Genomic DNA, 21,426 nt, shown 5'->3' on the forward strand with positions numbered 1-21,426 from the left:
GAGCTGTTTATCAGGGAGTAGCTCAGAACTTCTCTGATAAATGTATAAATCTGCACACAATATCACATCATAATTCAGAGCTACAGTTAATCATACGATACTCATCTACAGCTCTGATGTAATAATCACCAATAATCTCTCCATTCTGTTTCTAATCAGTGAGAATTATTTACAGATGTACAGATTTCTGATGGCAGCAAACACTTCCCTCTGCTGGTCACAGAGAAAAAAATAAAAGGCTCTATTTATTGTTTGTAAAATTATACATGGCCAAAAATATTGACTTTGTTGTGTTGGTAAGTTGGGTTGCTGTGTTTTCTTTGACCATTAACTTTTTTTTTACTTCCTCCCTTCAAATCGTCCATCACCGCTGTACCTGCTGTCTGAGTAACATCTAATCTCTTTTCTCCTGTAAACAGCAAGAATGCATCAACCCCAGAAAGACAGATCCAGGCGGCTGCTTGGCTGTTTTCTACTCTGATATCTACTCTGATTTCTATCTTATTTCCATAATCACTGGTGCTCATCAAGGCTGATCGTGTGTGACGATAATCTGTGCTTTGGGGTCTGTGTTTCTTTTTCTGATAGATATGTGTCTACAGCTGTTGTTGTTTTGTGACACTGTACACAAATTGAATTGAATAATTCAGTGAAATTGAATAAAGATGACAGTCTGAGTATTTACAGTACAGATTTGTGTTAAATATTTACATAGACAAAAAGAGGAACATGCCACATGCTGACACAAACAGACTACAGATTTAAATAACCGCATAAAACCACATCCTTTCATATAAAAATTAATATATTAACTTCCTGTGACACCAAAACGTACTGCAGACACATTAGTGAACTCACTGGATGGTGAGTGCCGGTGGACAAAGATGGTGGGTGTTGCTTTCTTCCTGAAATATTTGAATCTATATTTTCAGTTGATTAATTTTCATATTTTTATTAATAATTGTTGTACTAAACTATTCATATAAATTATTGTTTGGAAATATTATTATTTAAAATAATCACATGGATATTTTAGTAACAAAGGACGAACGTTCACACCAAAATTTTTAAAAACAAATTAAATAAACAAATTTGTAATGATTAATAAAATGAAATAGACAAATTTATTCATTTAGACACTAATGATGTAGAAGGTTGTAATATGAAGTAGCTATAGATGAACTAATATAGAGGTGAAGACACGAAGATGGGAAAATTTCTGAATGTTTTGGTGATGATTTGTTTAAACTGCAGGCTTCAATCTCAAACACATCACTGCCCTTTACTTAATCACCATCACACTCTTCACCAAAAGCTCATAAAAAAAGGAGAAGAAAAAATCAAACAAAAGATTGCAATCCCAAAGAACGATTCAATTATAAATTACACCCAAATAACAACTTATTTAAAAAAATAATTATAACAAATTATAATAAATAAAGCCTCTACAAATTGAAAACGTTTACAAATGAAGCAGCAATTCTGTAGTTTTCTATAAATCAACTCAAGAATCTGTTCTGTTTCACTCATATTCAAGTAAAAGCTTAGAAACCCGCAGCACCTGTGTTTATTTAATGTTGTGTTCATTTACTGTTTTGTTTATTCAGTGCTGTGTGTTTATTGTGTAGTAACACTTCAACCTAAATACTATTATAAACGAAAATGACTGTGGAGCTTAATCAGTATTTGTGTAATGAAAAAAAGGAAATGAAAACGCTCGTAAGTTTAGTGTATTTTCATGAAGAGTGAAAGACTTTTACTGATTAACAGACCCACTGATGTGCTGAAATTTTTGACACTGGTTTCCTGTCCTTTATTTTTTGAAATCCTCATATTTGGTTTGTTTTAGGCACAATCAAAGGAGAGTAAGATGAGACTCATTTTGGAACCCAAGGTCTTCACAGTTGTGAAAAATTACAACGAGGAATACACTGGAGATGTGCAAAATGGAGACATCTTCATTGTGCAACATCATAAATGGAGCATCGATGCTGGAGTTTACTGTGCCGAAGACACACGGATCATTCGGCTGAAAAGTAATCTGTACACTCCTTCGTCATGGATATCATACAACTACACACATTGTTAATTGTGATACTATTAACACCGGAAAGTTGATTATTTTGTTCTAACGTCCGACACTGTTTTATTCCTTTTACACCACAGCAACTTAACAACGTGTTTACATCAGAAGTCCCTCTTTATTCTCTCTATTAAATTTAATAATATAAAATTGCAGCTTGTAAGTGAGGATGTAGGAAAACTTCAATTGTTAAGGCTGACACTGGAGACTCCTTCCACAACACGCGTGTTTAATCAGTTTATCAGTGGTTTGTGTGCTGTTCATGTCCCTGTGAATGAGCTGTTACTACAGAAACGATAATATATCATAGTGAGTGAACTAATATAAACCTGTTTATCGTGTCAAAGATGCATTTCTTGCTGTACAGAAATAATGTGCACCCCCTGACCAATCAGATTTAAGTGTTCATTGTGCCGTGGCATTACTTTGTCGCTCGCAGGTTTCTATCATGAAAGTCCTGTGATGCATCATATGGTATTATGTGTATAGTCATTGTTGTTGTTTTTTCTTTACAGAAAAGTTTTTCATCAGCACAGAGGTACAGAAGGTGAATGTGCACACCTTCACCAGAGGGAACAGATTTGCAGTTTATAGGAAGAAAGGAGGGATCCCTCATTCATTCAGAGAAAATGTTAATGAAGCAATGAGCAGAGGTCCAGAGTACAGTTTAAGCAGATACAACTGTATTGAGTTTGTCATGGATCTTCTTGAAGTTGATCTAAAGGTAAAACTCCCATTTTCACAGTTTAAAGGTTAATTGTTAATTCTTTTCATTGTTTGTTTTCATAGTGCTTTATTTTCCTTTTTCTTTTCTTTACTAAACAGCATTTCAATTGACTCGTTTTTTTTTTCTCAGCCGACTGTACAGGACTGCATAAATATTGGACTCGGCACTAAACCAAGGGGCTTCAAAGTTGTCAAAAAATTCTCTGACAGTTATCCTGGAAATGCAAAGTTAGGGGATCTGTTTATCGTGGAAAGTGCAATGAGTGAAATAGGATATCACCATGCTGGAGTGTGTTGCTGTGAAAGTGGACAGGAGATTATTCACTTCACACGTAAACGCTACATGTCTTTATAAATGTCCACATGACACACACACACAACAGATTAAAAGCATTCTTAATATCAGTGTGATTCCTGTGAAGAGAAATGTATTGTGCTGATCAATACATTAGGGCTGATAGTCAGAGGTAAAGCTGGAACTTTAAGGTTTCCCACATCTTCAGGACAGAGGAGTTCACACTTCTTTTGCGGTTGTTTATTGTAATAGGTCATTCTCTATTTCTCCGCAAGGGGAGACAGCGAGCTACTTAGTCAGCTGTGTGTTTACTAGGAGCTCAGTGGACACTGTTGTATGTGGACGATCTTAATACGATAAACGTTATTTTCTCGAATAATTGTCTCAGGGTTGTAAAATTGTGAATTGTGCGTGTAAAAAGTAGAAGGAAGAAATCCTCTCATCCGTTTCACAACCTGCTTCCTGCACGTTGTTTTGCGCCTTTTGTTATTCCTTTTTAAATTAGAGCTTTCTACAGAAGTTGCGCTCACACACACACACACACACACACACACACACACACACTCTCTCTCTCTCTCTCTCTCTCTCTCTCTCTCTCTGTGGACACACACACACTCTAAAACAACATTAACACAATGTTTCCTTTCTCCAGTATTATATTATATTATATTATCAGTGTGATTTCTTTTCTCCAGCCTTGTATCCTGGGTCCTTTGGGATCAGTGCTGCAGTCTCTTCCTTATCCACTTCCTGTCAAGGTCTCGTCAGCAAAGTGAACGTTAAAGGCTTCACACACAGCAAATTTGCCGTTTATAGGAAGAAGACAGGAATCTCTGACTCATTCCAGAGAAGAGTCACAGAAGCAATGATCCAAAGCCCAAAATATCAACTGTTACATTATAACTGCATTCACTTTGCCCTGGAGCTTTTTTATGGAGATCTGGAGGCAAGAAATTTCAGTTCTCTTAATGTGTTCATGTGAATTACTGCAACCAGAACACAATCTATTGATATACTTGAGATTCATATCAAATCTAATTCGAATATACAGTATACAGTATATTAACAACAATATATTAAGAAATATAATTAATAAATATCCTTTTTTTCACAGGACAAAGACAGAAATGTGGAAGATCTAATGAAACTGTTATTTGATGATTTTGAAGAAACAGAACATTTTTCATTGTGACATTAATACACTTGTAAAACACACACACACACACAGTCCCACTCACACACACACACTGTCCCACACACACACACCGCTCTGATTCAAAGTTAGCATGTGTTCAGCTAAATGCGCTTAAAGCCTTAAATATAAATGTGTTTGAAATGTGTGTGTAAAGATGAAGAGCAATGTTGTGGTGGTGTTTTTGTCATTTGTTTTAAGGAGACGTTGAAATGTCCTTGTTGGACACAAAGTCTGCTGATGGATCATTTTTGTTCTATGCTGTAATTATTAGACATGAAATGAGTTGTGGATTTTGATTGCATTGTTTCATATAAACTGATAATTCAATAATGTAGGTTAAACCCTTATATTAGTATTTATCATAATTATTGTTTCCTCTGTCATTTCATTTTATATGGTTCATTATTGATTTAGAGAATCAAACTTCTTGTAAAAATCAAACACATGAAGTTAACCAGCAGGACAAATCAAATGGATTTTATTGAACATTACAGAGTGAAGAGAATAGATAGGGTTTAAAAATAGACAGGAGTTTATATACATATTTAACTCACTATAATACAGAAACGTGTTATAAAGAGTTAAATTGTGTATATAAATATTTGTTAGCTTTGAAGGAAATTTGTGTAAATTGTGTTGAGCTTTGTGAGGAACATTTACATACTTTTCTTTTAAAACTCTAAATATTACATTATTAACTGGAGAGTGGGGGCACGGTGGCTTAGTGGTTAGCACGTTCGCCTCACACCTCCAGGGTTGGGGGTTCGATTCCCGCCTCCACCTTGTGTGTGTGGAGTTTGCATGTTCTCCCCGTGCCTCGGGGGTTTCCTCCGGGTACTCCGGTTTACTCCCCCGGTCCAAAGACATGCATGGTAGGTTGATTGGCATCTCTGGAAAATTGTCCGTAGTGTGTGATTGCGTGAGTGAATGAGAGTGTGTGTGTGTGTGCCCTGTGATGGGTTGGCACTCCGTCCAGGGTGTATCCTGCCTTGATGCCCAATGACGCCTGAGATAGGCACAGGCTCCCCGTGACCCGAGGTAGTTCGGATAAGCGGTAGAAGATGAATAACTGGAGAGTTTTTTAATACATCACTGCTATAAAAACAATTTATTCTGTACTTTATTCTAAAGATTTTAGTGATTTTAAAATGAGTGAATAAAACAAGTTTTAAATTTTGAAAATGGCTTTTAATGAAACATAACTTCCAACTGTACAAATAACAGGTTTCTAATATTTCCATCAAAAACCACGTAAATTTTCCCCTTAAAGTAACAGCATAAAAACAGGAAATAAACACAAACACAATCCATAAATTAAAGCGATAATTTCATATCGTTTAGGTCTGAAATCAGATTAAAGATCAATGTTTCCAACAAATACCTGAGACTTCAATTAGAACACACTCACCTCACACACACACACACACACACACAAAATGCTTAAGGCTAGAATATTCCATTGCTTGTTAGCTACATTGCCACGCAGGTCTCAGCTGATCTTCAATCAGTAAAGAGGAATCTGTGAACATTTGAAATTTGTACTTTTGGCACAACATATCCTTATAATGTTTTTTAGTAGAAGAAGAAGCCATTATTATTGACACACGTTACATTACAGTACAGTGAAATCTTTTCTTTGCATATCCCAGCTTTTTGAAAGTTGGGGTGAAAGCAGAGGGTCAGCTATGGTACAATGCCCCCTGGAGCACAGAGGGTTAAGGGCCAAGCTCAATGGCCCAGCAGTTGTAGCTTTGCGGTGCTGAGGATTGCATCCTGATGTTCTGATCAACAACCCAGAAACTTAACCACACAGTCTTACACCAACACACAAAGAGCTTCTGTCTGGCTGCATGACAAACAACACACTAGTGCACCAAGTTGTGACTACATTATGGGGACACCATTATGACTACAAAATAAAATGGTTTTGAATTATGACTACATAATAATAATAATAATAATAATAATAATAATAATAATAATAATAATAATAATAATATAATGGTGTGCTGAACTGGTGGTGGTGGTGGTTAATTCTCTCTAACAGCACTTTTATATTAAGGCACTCGCTCTGATACCTTCTAATTTCTATAGTAACAGCTCATTCACACAGACATGTAACAATTAGAAAAACATGTGCTTGCTGAATAAAATAAAATAAAATAAAAAACGGAATAAACTGTAAACAAACCCCTAAAAACCCTGAAAATCCCCAAAAAATGGAAAAGCACCATAAATGAAGTCAGTTTTCTTCTATAAAATGAAATATTAGAATGAAAAGCTCACTAAAGGTCCATGCGGTGTTCATGTCCTGTAGCAGCGAGGTTTCAAACAGCACTAAAATTATTTTCTGACTTGAATTCAAATGACATTTATCTGCAAGATTACTGTGTTTTTAGTGTTTGATTTCTCAGCATTAAACCTGAAGATGTCTGTAAACAGCATGTTGATGAAGATTCAGACAAGGCTGCGTTCCCACGTCTCGGCTCCACTGTTTTATCAGCGAGGAGCCGGAGACAGGAAGATGTTGAAGAAGACGGCGAAGAGCAGGAAGATGGTGTAGCCCACGATGCAGAACCAGAAGCGAGGATCTCGCAGGAGTTTCTGGTTGTAGTTACTGAAGAACACGTAGCCTATGGTCATTCCTGCGATTCCTCCACCAATATGAGCCACAAATGACACCTGAGTCAAAATACAGAGTCAGTGACAAGCATCCAGTCATGGAGGTGACAGATCCGAATCAGCACCACAACAAGTGTGTGAGAGATCAGTGAGGCTCAGACACTCACACACACTGTGTCACACTCACACACTGTCCCACTCACACACACACTCACACTCTGTCCCACTCACACACACACACACTCTGGCACACTCACACACACTGGCCCACACACAAACACACACACACACTGGCCCACACACAAACACACACACACACTGGCCCACACACAAACACACACACACACTGGCCCACACACAAACACACACACACTCTGGCCCACACACAAACACACACACACTCTGGCCCACACACAAACACACACACACTCTGGCCCACACACAAACACACACACACTCTGGCCCACTCACACACACACACTCTGGCCCACACACAAACACACACACACTCTGGCCCACACACAAACACACACACACTCTGGCCCACACACAAACACACACACACTCTGGCCCACACACAAACACACACACACTCTGGCCCACACACAAACACACACACACTCTGGCCCACACACAAACACACACACACTCTGGCCCACACACAAACACACACACACTCTGGCCCACACACACACACTCTGGCCCACACACACACACTCTGGCCCACACACACACACTCTGGCCCACACACACACACTCTGGCCCACACACACACACTCTGGCCCACACACACACACTCTGGCCCACACACACACACTCTGTCCCACACACACACACTCTGTCCCACACACACACACTCTGTCCCACACACACACACTCTGTCCCACACACACACACTCTGTCCCACACACACACACTCTGTCCCACACACTATCCCACACACACACACACACACTATCCCACACACACACACACACTATCCCACACACACACACACTGTCCCACACACACACACACTGTCCCACACACACACACACTGTCCCACACACACACACACTGTCCCACTCACACACACACTGTCCCACTCACACACACACACACACACACACTCTGGCACACTCACACACACTGGCCCACACACAAACACACACACACACTGGCCCACACACAAACACACACACACACTGGCCCACACACAAACACACACACACTGGCCCACACACAAACACACACACACTCTGGCCCACACACAAACACACACACACTCTGGCCCACACACAAACACACACACACTCTGGCCCACACACAAACACACACACACTCTGGCCCACACACAAACACACACACACTCTGGCCCACACACAAACACACACACACTCTGGCCCACACACAAACACACACACACTCTGGCCCACACACAAACACACACACACTCTGGCCCACACACAAACACACACACACTCTGGCCCACACACAAACACACACACACTCTGGCCCACACACAAACACACACACACTCTGGCCCACACACAAACACACACACACTCTGGCCCACACACAAACACACACACACTCTGGCCCACACACACACACTCTGGCCCACACACACACTCTGTCCCACACACACACACTCTGTCCCACACACACACACTCTGTCCCACACACACACACTCTGTCCCACACACACACACTCTGTCCCACACACACACACTCTGTCCCACACACACACACTCTGTCCCACACACACACACTCTGTCCCACACACACACACTCTGTCCCACACACACACACTCTGTCCCACACACACACACTCTGTCCCACACACACACACTCTGTCCCACACACACACACTCTGTCCCACACACACACACTCTGTCCCACACACACACACTCTGTCCCACACACACACACTCTGTCCCACACACACACACTCTGTCCCACACACACACACTCTGTCCCACACACACACACTCTGTCCCACACACACACACTCTGTCCCACACACTATCCCACACACACACACACACACTATCCCACACACACACACACACTATCCCACACACACACACACTGTCCCACACACACACACACTGTCCCACACACACACACACTGTCCCACACACACACACACTGTCCCACTCACACACACACTGTCCCACTCACACACACACACACACACACACACTGTCCCACTCACACACACACACACACACACACTGTCCCACTCACACACACACACACTGTCCCACTCACACACACACACACACACACACACTGTCCCACTCACACACACACACACACACTGTCCCACTCACACACACACACACACACACACTGTCCCACTCACACACACACACACACACTGTCCCACTCACACACACACACACACACTGTCCCACTCACACACACACACACACACTGTCCCACTCACACACACACACACACACACACACACTGTCCCACTCACACACACACACACACACACACACTGTCCCACTCACACACACACACACACACACTGTCCCACTCACACACACACACACACACACTGTCCCACTCACACACACACACACACTGTCCCACTCACACACACACACACACACACTGTCCCACTCACACACACACACACACACTGTCCCACTCACACACACACACACACACACTGTCCCACTCACACACACACACACACACACTGTCCCACTCACACACACACACACACACACTGTCCCACTCACACACACACACACACTGTCCCACTCACACACACACACACTGTCCCACTCACACACACACACTGTCCCACTCACACACACACACTGTCCCACTCACACACACACACTGTCCCACTCACACACACACACAGTCCCACTCACACACACACACAGTCCCACTCACACACACACACAGTCCCACTCACACACACACACAGTCCCACTCACACACACACACACACTGTCCCACTCACACACACACACACACTGTCCCACTCACACACACACACACACACACTGTCCCACTCACACACACTGTCCCACTCACACACACTGTCCCACTCACACACACTGTCCCACTCACACACACTGTCCCACTCACACACACTGTCCCACTCACACACGCACACACTGTCCCACTCACACACGCACACACTGTCCCACTCACACACACACACACTGTCCCACTCACACACACACACACTGTCCCACTCACACACACACACACTGTCCCACTCACACACACACACACACTGTCCCACTCACACACACACACACACTGTCCCACTCACACACACACACACTGTCCCACTCACACACACACACTGTCCCACTCACACACACACACACACTGTCCCACTCACACACACACACACTGTCCCACTCACACACACACACACACTGTCCCACTCACACACACACACACACACACACACACACTGTCCCACTCACACACACACACACACACACTGTCCCACTCACACACACACACACTGTCCCACTCACACACACACACACACACACTGTCCCACTCACACACACTGTCCCACTCACACACAGTGTCCCACTCACACACACGCACTGTCCCACTCACACACACGCACTGTCCCACTCACACACACGCACTGTCCCGCTCACACACACGCACACACGCACTGTCCCGCTCACACACACACACACACACGCTGTCCCGCTCACACAAACACACACGCTGTCCCGCTCACACACACACACCCACGCTGTCCCGCTCACACACACGCTGTCCCGCTCACACACACACACACACACACACACACGCTGTCCCGCTCACACACACACACACGCACTGTCCCGCTCACACACACGCACACACGCTGTCCCGCTCACACACACACACACACACACGCTGTCCCGCTCACACACACACACGCTGTCCCGCTCACACACACACACGCTGTCCCGCTCACACACACACACGCTGTCCCGCTCACACACACACACGCTGTCCCGCTCACACACACACACGCTGTCCCGCTCACACACACACACACACGCTGTCCCGCTCACACACACACACACACTGTCCCACTCACACACACACACACTGTCCCACTCACACACACACACACACACTGTCCCACTCACACACACACACTGTCCCACTCACACACACACACACTGTCCCACTCACACACACACACACTGTCCCACTCACACACACACACACTGTCCCACTCACACACACACACACTGTCCCACTCACACACACACACTGTCCCACTCACACACACACACTGTCCCACTCACACACACACACTGTCCCACTCACACACACACACTGTCCCACTCACACACACACACACTGTCCCACTCACACACACTGTCCCACTCACACACACACACACACACTGTCCCACTCACACACACACACTGTCCCACTCACACACACACACACACACACACACACACACTGTCCCACTCACACACACACACACACACACTGTCCCACTCACACACACACACACTGTCCCACTCACACACACACACTGTCCCACTCACACACACACACTGTCCCACTCACACACACACACTGTCCCACTCACACACACACACACTGTCCCACTCACACACACACACACACTGTCCCACTCACACACACACACACACTGTCCCACTCACACACACACTGTCCCACTCACACACACACACACTGTCCCACTCACACACACACACACTGTCCCACTCACACACACACACACACTGTCCCACTCACACACACACACTGTCCCACTCACACACACACACACACTGTCCCACTCACACACACACACTGTCCCACTCACACACACACACACACTGTCCCACTCACACACACACACACAGTCCCACTCACACACACACACAGTCCCACTCACACACACACACACAGTCCCACTCACACACACACACACTGTCCCACTCACACACACACACACTGTCCCACTCACACACACACACTGTCCCACTCACACACACACACACTCTGTCACTCTCACACACACACACACTGTCCCACTCACACACACACACACACTGTCCCACTCACACACACACACTGTCCCACTCACACACACACACACTGTCCCACTCACACACACACACACTGTCCCACTCACACACACACACTGTCCCACTCACACACACACACACTGTCCCACTCACACACACACACACTGTCCCACTCACACACACACACACTGTCCCACTCACACACACACACTCACACACACACACACACACACACTGTCCCACTCACACACACACACACTGTCCCACTCACACACACACACTGTCCCACTCACACACACACACACACTGTCCCACTCACACACACACTGTCCCACTCACACACACACACACACTGTCCCACTCACACACACACACACTGTCCCACTCACACACACACACACTGTCCCACTCACACACACACACACACTGTCCCACTCACACACACACACACTGTCCCACTCACACACACACACACTGTCCCACTCACACACACACACACACTGTCCCACTCACACACACACACACACTGTCCCACTCACACACACACACACACTGTCCCACTCACACACACACACACACTGTCCCACTCACGCACACACACACACTGTCCCACTCACGCACACACACACACTGTCCCACTCACGCACACACACACACTGTCCCACTCACGCACACACACACACTGTCCCACTCACACACACACTGTCCCACTCACACACACACACTGTCCCACTCACACACACACACTGTCCCACTCACACACACACACACTGTCCCACTCACACACACACACACTGTCCCACTCACACACACACACACTGTCCCACTCACACACACACACACTGTCCCACTCACACACACACACACTGTCCCACTCACACACACACACACTGTCCCACTCACACACACACACACTGTCCCACTCACACACACACACACACTGTCCCACTCACACACACACACACACTGTCCCACTCACACACACACACACTGTCCCACTCACACACACACACACACTGTCCCACTCACACACACACACACACACTGTCCCACTCACACACACACACACTGTCCCACTCACACACACACACACTGTCCCACTCACACACATGCTGTCCCGCTCACACACACGCTGTCCCACTCACTGTCACTCATTCTGTCACGTGCACACACAAAAAACGGCTAGACTTATAATTTAATTCATAATTATCATTAAAACATTATTATTAATATTTTATTATTAATAATAATAATCCATCCATTAACAAAGATTAGATTATTCAGCTTGGTTTTCGATGCTTTTACTCATTTCAAGATTTAGCACATATTTTTACTTATACAGTGTAGAAGCCATCAGCTGATGTCAGATTAATTTGCATATTCATTTAAAGGTGATTTGAATATTAAAACTCTGATCTATTAAAAATCCACCGGAGACATAGACAGAGTGTGAAACTCTCACCTTTAATCCTGCAGCGTCACTCAAGAAGCGTCTGTAAAGAGCGAAGCCCACGTCTGTGCCCACTACACAACATACACAAAATACACAACAGATATACAACACAAGTTTAAAAACAATGAACATTCAACATACTGTGGTGTTCTTTTGCTAAGTAACAGTGTAATTAAAGCCTTTTTTTATAAACAATAATCACGGTGATGGGATTGATGATGTCACATGACCACATTTGCGATTGGCTGATCAAATTTTATTTAAGCTCTGCTCTGATGAATATTCAGGTCAGTTCTCTAGCTGTAATTATCATCATAGTGTTGGATGTAGAAAGGCTAAAGTGTGTAACAAAAACCAACCGATGAGAACAATGACAAGGATGCGGAAAGCTCCAAGCAGAGGAATCATCTCTCTAAAGTTCTGTAGGAGAAAAAAGAGCAAGTAAATACACGTGATGTAAAGTAAACATAATGTATAACACTGATGTTGAAGTTGTGCAAAAAAGCACAACATTATCAGTAGAATTAGCTTAAAACCTTAATTAATATTTCTTTACATAATCTATTTGCTTTCAATTTGTTTCAGTGAATAAAGAAAAATAATCTACAAACAGGAATGAATCAAGTGAATCACATTGAAACAGTTCTGTCAGGAGATTCGAATGAATCAAAAGTTCTTTTGCACACGTGTGGACAAAATGAATCAAACTGTGATGATTGAGCTGTTTTCATCACAAATATTTAGACATTTCTAGATATTTTACAATGTTTTAAAACTGAAAGCTGAAAATTGTCAAAGAATTAAAAAATAATTTGAAATAAAGAGCGCACCACTACAGCGTTCATGAAGTAACCTCCGATCAGGGCGTAAACTCCTCCTGAAGCTCCAACAAGGGCGCTGTAGGGGTCAAAGATAGAGCTTGCTAATGATCCTAAAAACACACACACAGACAGACACACACACAGAGTTAAATAGACAATACAGAGTTTTTCTAATGAAAGATGAACAAAAGTGTCCCGTGTCTGACCTGCGAGGACACCGCCGAGGTACACCATCCCCACCTCAAACCCTTTATGAACCAGTTCTAATGGGATCCCGAGGAGCAGCTGGAGAATCAGGTTTCCAAGGATGTGCTGAACTCTGGAGAGGAGAAGATAAGCAAAAGCATGAAATCACACAACAAAAACAAACAAAACAACAAACACTACTCATGTCAAAGAAGGAAATAATGTGTTTACCCCGCATGTAGGAACATGTAGGAGAGGAAACGCCATGCCTCCTCTCGCTCGTCAGGTTTATAAATTAACGGACTCCTCCAGATTCCGTCATCCAGAGTTATCCACTGCTTCTGTGGCTTCCACACGGCGTAATAAATAAAAACCGCCAACTGTCACATGACACAGAAAAGGTTATTAATATTCATTACTGTTTATCCACACACACACACGTTCCTCTTAATTTAAGTTAAATGGCTGATTTATTTTAATGATAAGAAAGAGTGAGAGAGACACAAACTGTGATGCTCTATAATAAATATAAAAACTTAGAGAGAAAGATACTTTCAATTGAAAAAAATGCATCTTCATATTAAACCTTTTTAAACAAGTTTAAAATGTTAATGCCGTTTAAAAGCCATCCTCAGACCCTCAGATTGCAGTAAGACACAATGCTTTTACAGTCCAAAACGAATAAACACTGTGTTGTTTGCCTGAACAGTCAACACTGTTACTGCTGTGTGTGTGTGTGTGTGTTTAGTGAAAGAGTCTAAAAACTGTTTTTTTTGGTTGTGTGTGTGCTGAATGTCCTAATTCATGTCTTTTTTCCCTCTAAAACTCAAAACTCACTGAAAATAACCTGCTCACACAGACACTATACCCCAAATCACCCTCTCGGTTTAACAGAATTCAGGAGCGATGAAATTGTTTACTCTTAATACTCAGGGTCAATGTGTGATCTGATTAATACAGAACATTTTATGCACTCAACAGTAAAAAAAAAAAAAAAAAAAAAAGTGTATAATCTGGTTTATTATTATTATTATTGTTTTCTGGTAAGACTGAATTGAATGTTTGTGTCTACTGCATTAATAACAAACAAATTGTTTGTAATGTATGTATGTAAACAAATGATTGTTTACTCAGCTATAAAAGAAACGTAGAAATAAATCATGAAATAAATCATCTGATTTAGTTTTATATTGTTTACTTATGTAGTGGAAAGTATTTTATAATGTTAACAGTTTTTTCTTTTTTTTTAAAAAAAAACATCTATACAAGGTTTTTTGTGTGTCAAAACCGTGTAAAGGTTTGTTTTACCTCTCCAATGCTGATGAGGATGATGAAGATAGGCGGCGGGCAGCAGTTTGCTCTCTCCAAATACGTCTCTCGCAGGTCCTCCGGCAGCATCCACCTGGACACGGACACGTGGAACCTATCATGGCATCCCAGCTCCCTGCTCTCCTCCTGCTCCTCCACATCGTCTCTCTCTACAGGAAACGCTTCACTCGCCTCCACATCCATGCTTGCCATCTCCAACCCTAACCTTCAACATGTGTGTGTGTTGTTTGGGTGTGGGGGGCAGGCGGTTGAACACAAACGCACATCCTGTAAATACTCATACAGGAAATGGCCAAAGCAACACTATATTTATTTATAAACACACAATTTATACAGCAAATCCTTCATAGAACAGTGTGATCAAACACACACACACACTTTATACAGCAAATATTTCCTAGAACTTTGTGCTCACAGTTTACTCTGTATTGCTGTCCTGTGTACAGGAAATAGGAACATAAACACCTCTCTCTCTCTCTCTCTCTCACACACACACACACACTTTGTATATTTTATCAGAAGAACCTAAAGAATAATTATTAAAGTTCCTTCTACACTTTCCCATGTTCTGCTCAGTAAAAGCTCCTCCGAATTCGTATAAAGAAAAACTTAACTGGAAACTGAAAGGTAAAAGAAATCTGAAATTCCAGTAAATTTACTCACCGACTTTTTCTCTTTCCTATTCTAGAAGGTGAGACTTTTCTGAGCCGAGTGCGATCAGTGTGAGACTATGTGGAAGAAAAACGTGCTGTGGATCTGATCAGTGTGTTCTAGTGTAGCTCAGACCCTCTGGTGTACTGAACCGCGCGCGCGCGCAAACACACACACACACACACACACACACGCTCAAGAGGGAAATCGCGATAGAGATCCAGCTTTAATCAGTTCTTCCTTCCGCATCAACATTCCCTAAACCCTGCAGCTCTCCTCTTGTTTGTTCACTTCAACAATCTCAGAACACAAAGAGAGTAAAAACCTAAGACGCCATTTCCCGCAGTGCCACACCTGAGTGACGTCACGATCCGGAAGCAGTGCACAGGTAGACTGCAGTGTGTGCAGGAATTTACTTAACACCTGGTTGTTTGTTTGTTACTCATCAGTAACGCATTGCGTGCAGCTCTTCTGTAGAGGATGTGTGAAATACATTCGAATGAGAAGTAATGAGTTGTTTTCTCCTTTTCAGTTTGTAACTCATTATTGTTAACGACTCAAGTCACGTGACATCATGAGACTTAGAATACTACAATAATAATAATAATAATTAGCCCATAGATACTATAGATATTTTAAATTAACCTTTTTTAAATTAATTTTAAACTTTAATTGTATAAATGCATTTAAGTATTTTTATCCTTATTTCTTCTTCTTATTATTATATATTTATTTCTTTTTTTCTCTCTCTTCTGTTTCCATACTTCTGTAAAGCTGCTTTGAGACAAGTGGAATTGTTAAAAGCGCTATAGAAATAAATTGAACTAAATTGAATCTTCGGAAGTTTGTAAATAAATCAGAAAAAAAAGTGTGAAAAGCTTTTGTGATTTTTCAATAAACATCAACAATCCTGCTGTAGTTCATTTATTAATCAGCATTAACATTATATCAATAAAACACTGGATGAGAAGTGAAGATGGAGCGAGTGAGTGAAATGTGAAGTTTTAAATGTCACTCAGCTTGATTACTGTTTATTTTTCTTCTCTGCTGCTCATTTTAACTACAGATATAAATGTGTTACAGTGTAGAAACTACAGAAATACTTTAACATTTAAAGTAACAGCAGTTGCAAGTGAAATTAGCTTCGGGAAGTTTTTAAAGAGCTTTATAGTGTCACAGGGACGGTCGGTCGGTCGGTCGGACGGACGGACGGACGGTCGGTCGGTCACTCGGACACACACAGACACACACACACTCACTCGGACACACACAGACACACACACTCGGACACTCACTCACTCGGACACTCACTCACTCGGACACAGACACACACACACACTCACTCACTCACTCACTCGGACACACACACTCGGACACTCACTCACTCGGACACAGACATACACACACACTCACTCGGACACAGACACACACACACACTCACTCGGACGGACACACACACACACACTCACTCGGACGGACACACACACACACACTCACTCGGACACACACACACACACTCACTCACTCACTCGGACACACACACACACACACACACTCACTCGGACACACACACTCACTCACTCGGACACACACACACACACTCACTCGGACACACACACACACTCACTCACTCGGACACACACACACACTCACTCACTCGGACACACACACACACTCACTCACTCGGACACACACACACACTCACTCACTCGGACACACACACACACTCACTCACTCGGACACACACACACACTCACTCACTCACTCGGACACACACACACACTCACTCACTCGGACACACACACACACTCACTCACTCGGACACACACACACACTCACTCACTCGGACACACACACACACTCACTCACTCGGACACACACACACACTCACTCACTCACTCGGACACACACACACACTCACTCACTCACTCGGACACACACACACTCACTCACTCACTCGGACACACACACACACTCACTCACTCACTCGGACACACACACACACTCACTCACTCGGACACACACACACACTCACTCACTCACTCGGACACACACACACACTCACTCACTCACTCGGACACACACACACACTCACTCACTCACTCGGACACACACACACACTCACTCACTCACTCGGACACACACACACTCACTCACTCACTCGGACACACACACACTCACTCACTCACTCGGACACACACACACACTCACTCGGACACACACACACTCGGACACACACACACACTCGGACACACACACACTCGGACACACACACACTCGGACACACACACACACACACTCGGACACACACACACACACACTCGGACACACACACACACACTCGGACACACACACACACACACACACACTCGGACACACACACACACACACTCGGACACACACACACACACACTCGGACACACACACACACACACTCGGACACACACACACACACACTCGGACACACACACACACACACACTCGGACACACACACACACACACTCGGACACACACACACACACTCGGACACACACACACACACTCGGACACGGACACACACACTCGGACACACACACACACTCGGACACACACACACTCGGACACACACACACTCGGACACACACACACACACTCGGACACACACACACACACTCGGACACACACACACACACACTCGGACACACACACACACACACTCGGACACACACACACACACTCGGACACACACACACACACACACACACACTCGGACACACACACACACACACTCGGACACACACACACACACTCGGACACACACACACACACACTCGGACACACACACACACTCGGACACACACACACACACTCGGACACACACACACACACTCGGACACACACACACACACTCGGACACACACACACACACACTCGGACACACACACACACACACTCGGACACACACACACTCGGACACACACACACACACTCGGACACACACACACACTCGGACACACACACACACACTCGGACACACACACACACACACTCGGACACACACACACACACTCGGACACACACACACACTCGGACACACACACACACTCGGACACACACACACACTCGGACACACACACACACTCGGACACACACACACACTCGGACACACACACACACACTCGGACACACACACACACACTCGGACACACACACACACTCACTCACTCGGACACACCACACTCACTCGGACACCCACGCACACACTCGGACCACCACACCACTCGACACACGCACTCACTCGGACACACGCACTCACCGACACACCCACTCACTCGGACACACACCCACTCACTCGACACACGCACACACCACACTCGGACACCGACACACGCACCACTCGGACACACCCGCACTCACTCGGACACACCCCACTCACTCGGACCCACCGACACACGCACACACACTCGGACACACGCACACCGACACCACTCGGACACACTCACACACGCACTCACTCGGACACACGCACCACCGACACACCACTCACTCGGACACACGACACACACACACACTCACTCGGACACGGACACACACACTCACTCGGACACACGCACACACACACACACGGACACACACTCGACACACCACACCACACACGCACACTCACTCGGACACACCACACACGCGCACTCACTCGGAACACACCCCACTCACTCGGACACACGCACCACTCACTCGACACACCAACGCACACTCACTCGACACACGCACACCACTCACTCGGACACACGGACACACGCACATCACATCGGACACACGCACACGCCTCACTCGGACACAACGCGCACCATCACTCGGACACACGCCACTCACTCGGACACACGCCACATCACTCGGACACACGCGCACTCACTATCGACACACGCACACTCACTCGGACACACGCGCACTCACTCGGGGACACACACACGCACTCACTCGGACACACACACACGCACTCACTCGGACACACACACGCACTCACTCGGACACACACACACGCACTCACTCGGACACACACACACGCACTCACTCGGACACACACACACGCACTCACTCGGACACACACACACGCACTCACTCGGACACACACGCACTCACTCGGACACACGCCACCACATCACTCGGACACACGCACTCACTCGGACACACGCCACATCACTCGGACACCACGCGCACTCACTCGGACACACGCCACAATCACTCGGACACACGCACACACGCGCACTCACTCGGACACCACAGCCACTCACTCGGACACAGCACGCACTCACTCCCACTTCGGACACACGCACCACCTCACTCGGACACACCACACACGACACCACACTCGGACACTCGGACACACGCACACTCACTCGGACACACGCACACTCACCGACAACCCACTCACTCGGACACACGCGCACTCACTCGGACACACGCGCACTCACTCGGACACACGCGCACTCACTCGGACACACGCGCACTCACTCGGACACACGCGCACTCACTCGGACACACGCGCACTCACTCGGACACACGCGCACTCACTCGGACACACGCGCACTCACTCGGACACACGCGCACTCACTCGGACACACGCGCACTCACTCGGACACACGCGCACTCACTCGGACACACGCGCACTCACTCGGACACACGCGCACTCACTCGGACACACGCGCACTCACTCGGACACACGCACACACGCGCACTCACTCGGACACACGCACACACGCGCACTCACTCGGACACACGCACACACGCGCACTCACTCGGACACACGCACTCACTCGGACACACGCACTCACTCGGACACACGCACACTCACTCGGACACACGCACACACACTCACTCGGACACTCGGACACACGCGCACTCACTCGGACACACGCGCACTCACTCGGACACACGCGCACTCACTCGGACACACGCGCACTCACTCGGACACACGCGCACTCACTCGGACACACGCGCACTCACTCGGACACACGCGCACTCACTCGGACACACGCGCACTCACTCGGACACACGCGCACTCACTCG

General features: G+C 45.4%; 2 protein-coding genes across 4 annotated transcripts; one reads left to right on the forward strand and one right to left on the reverse strand.

Annotated features, from left to right (window-relative positions):
- Positions 1 to 843: 843 nt before the first annotated feature.
- LOC132843334 (uncharacterized) lies at positions 844 to 4,086 on the forward strand. Its single transcript, XM_060866582.1, has 5 exons — positions 844 to 887; positions 1,850 to 2,036; positions 2,599 to 2,807; positions 2,940 to 3,141; positions 3,800 to 4,086. The coding sequence occupies exons 1-5, from the start codon at positions 885 to 887 to the stop codon at positions 4,084 to 4,086; spliced, it is 888 nt and encodes a 295-aa protein (XP_060722565.1). The 5' UTR covers positions 844 to 884.
- A 1,379-nt stretch (positions 4,087 to 5,465) lies between these two features.
- On the reverse strand, positions 5,466 to 16,765 carry rhbdl2 (rhomboid, veinlet-like 2 (Drosophila)). Of its 3 annotated transcripts, none has more exons than XM_060872951.1 (8): positions 16,392 to 16,765; positions 15,708 to 15,928; positions 14,631 to 14,779; positions 14,420 to 14,532; positions 14,223 to 14,323; positions 13,752 to 13,812; positions 13,402 to 13,463; positions 5,466 to 6,981 (listed from the first exon to the last, which is right to left on the reverse strand). In XM_060872951.1, exons 2-8 carry the CDS (start codon positions 15,918 to 15,920, stop codon positions 6,799 to 6,801), a joined length of 882 nt encoding a protein of 293 aa, XP_060728934.1. In that variant the 5' UTR covers positions 15,921 to 15,928; positions 16,392 to 16,765; the 3' UTR covers positions 5,466 to 6,798. The 3 variants fall into 3 exon arrangements, with proteins under 3 accessions (XP_060728934.1, XP_060728926.1, XP_060728917.1); XM_060872943.1 differs by having other exon boundaries at positions 15,708 to 16,004; XM_060872934.1 differs by having other exon boundaries at positions 15,708 to 15,933; positions 16,392 to 16,764.
- Positions 16,766 to 21,426: the final 4,661 nt, after the last annotated feature.

Source organism: Tachysurus vachellii, chromosome 1 (assembly GCF_030014155.1).
Source record: "Tachysurus vachellii isolate PV-2020 chromosome 1, HZAU_Pvac_v1, whole genome shotgun sequence".
NCBI classification, from domain to species: Eukaryota; Metazoa; Chordata; class Actinopteri; order Siluriformes; family Bagridae; genus Tachysurus; species Tachysurus vachellii.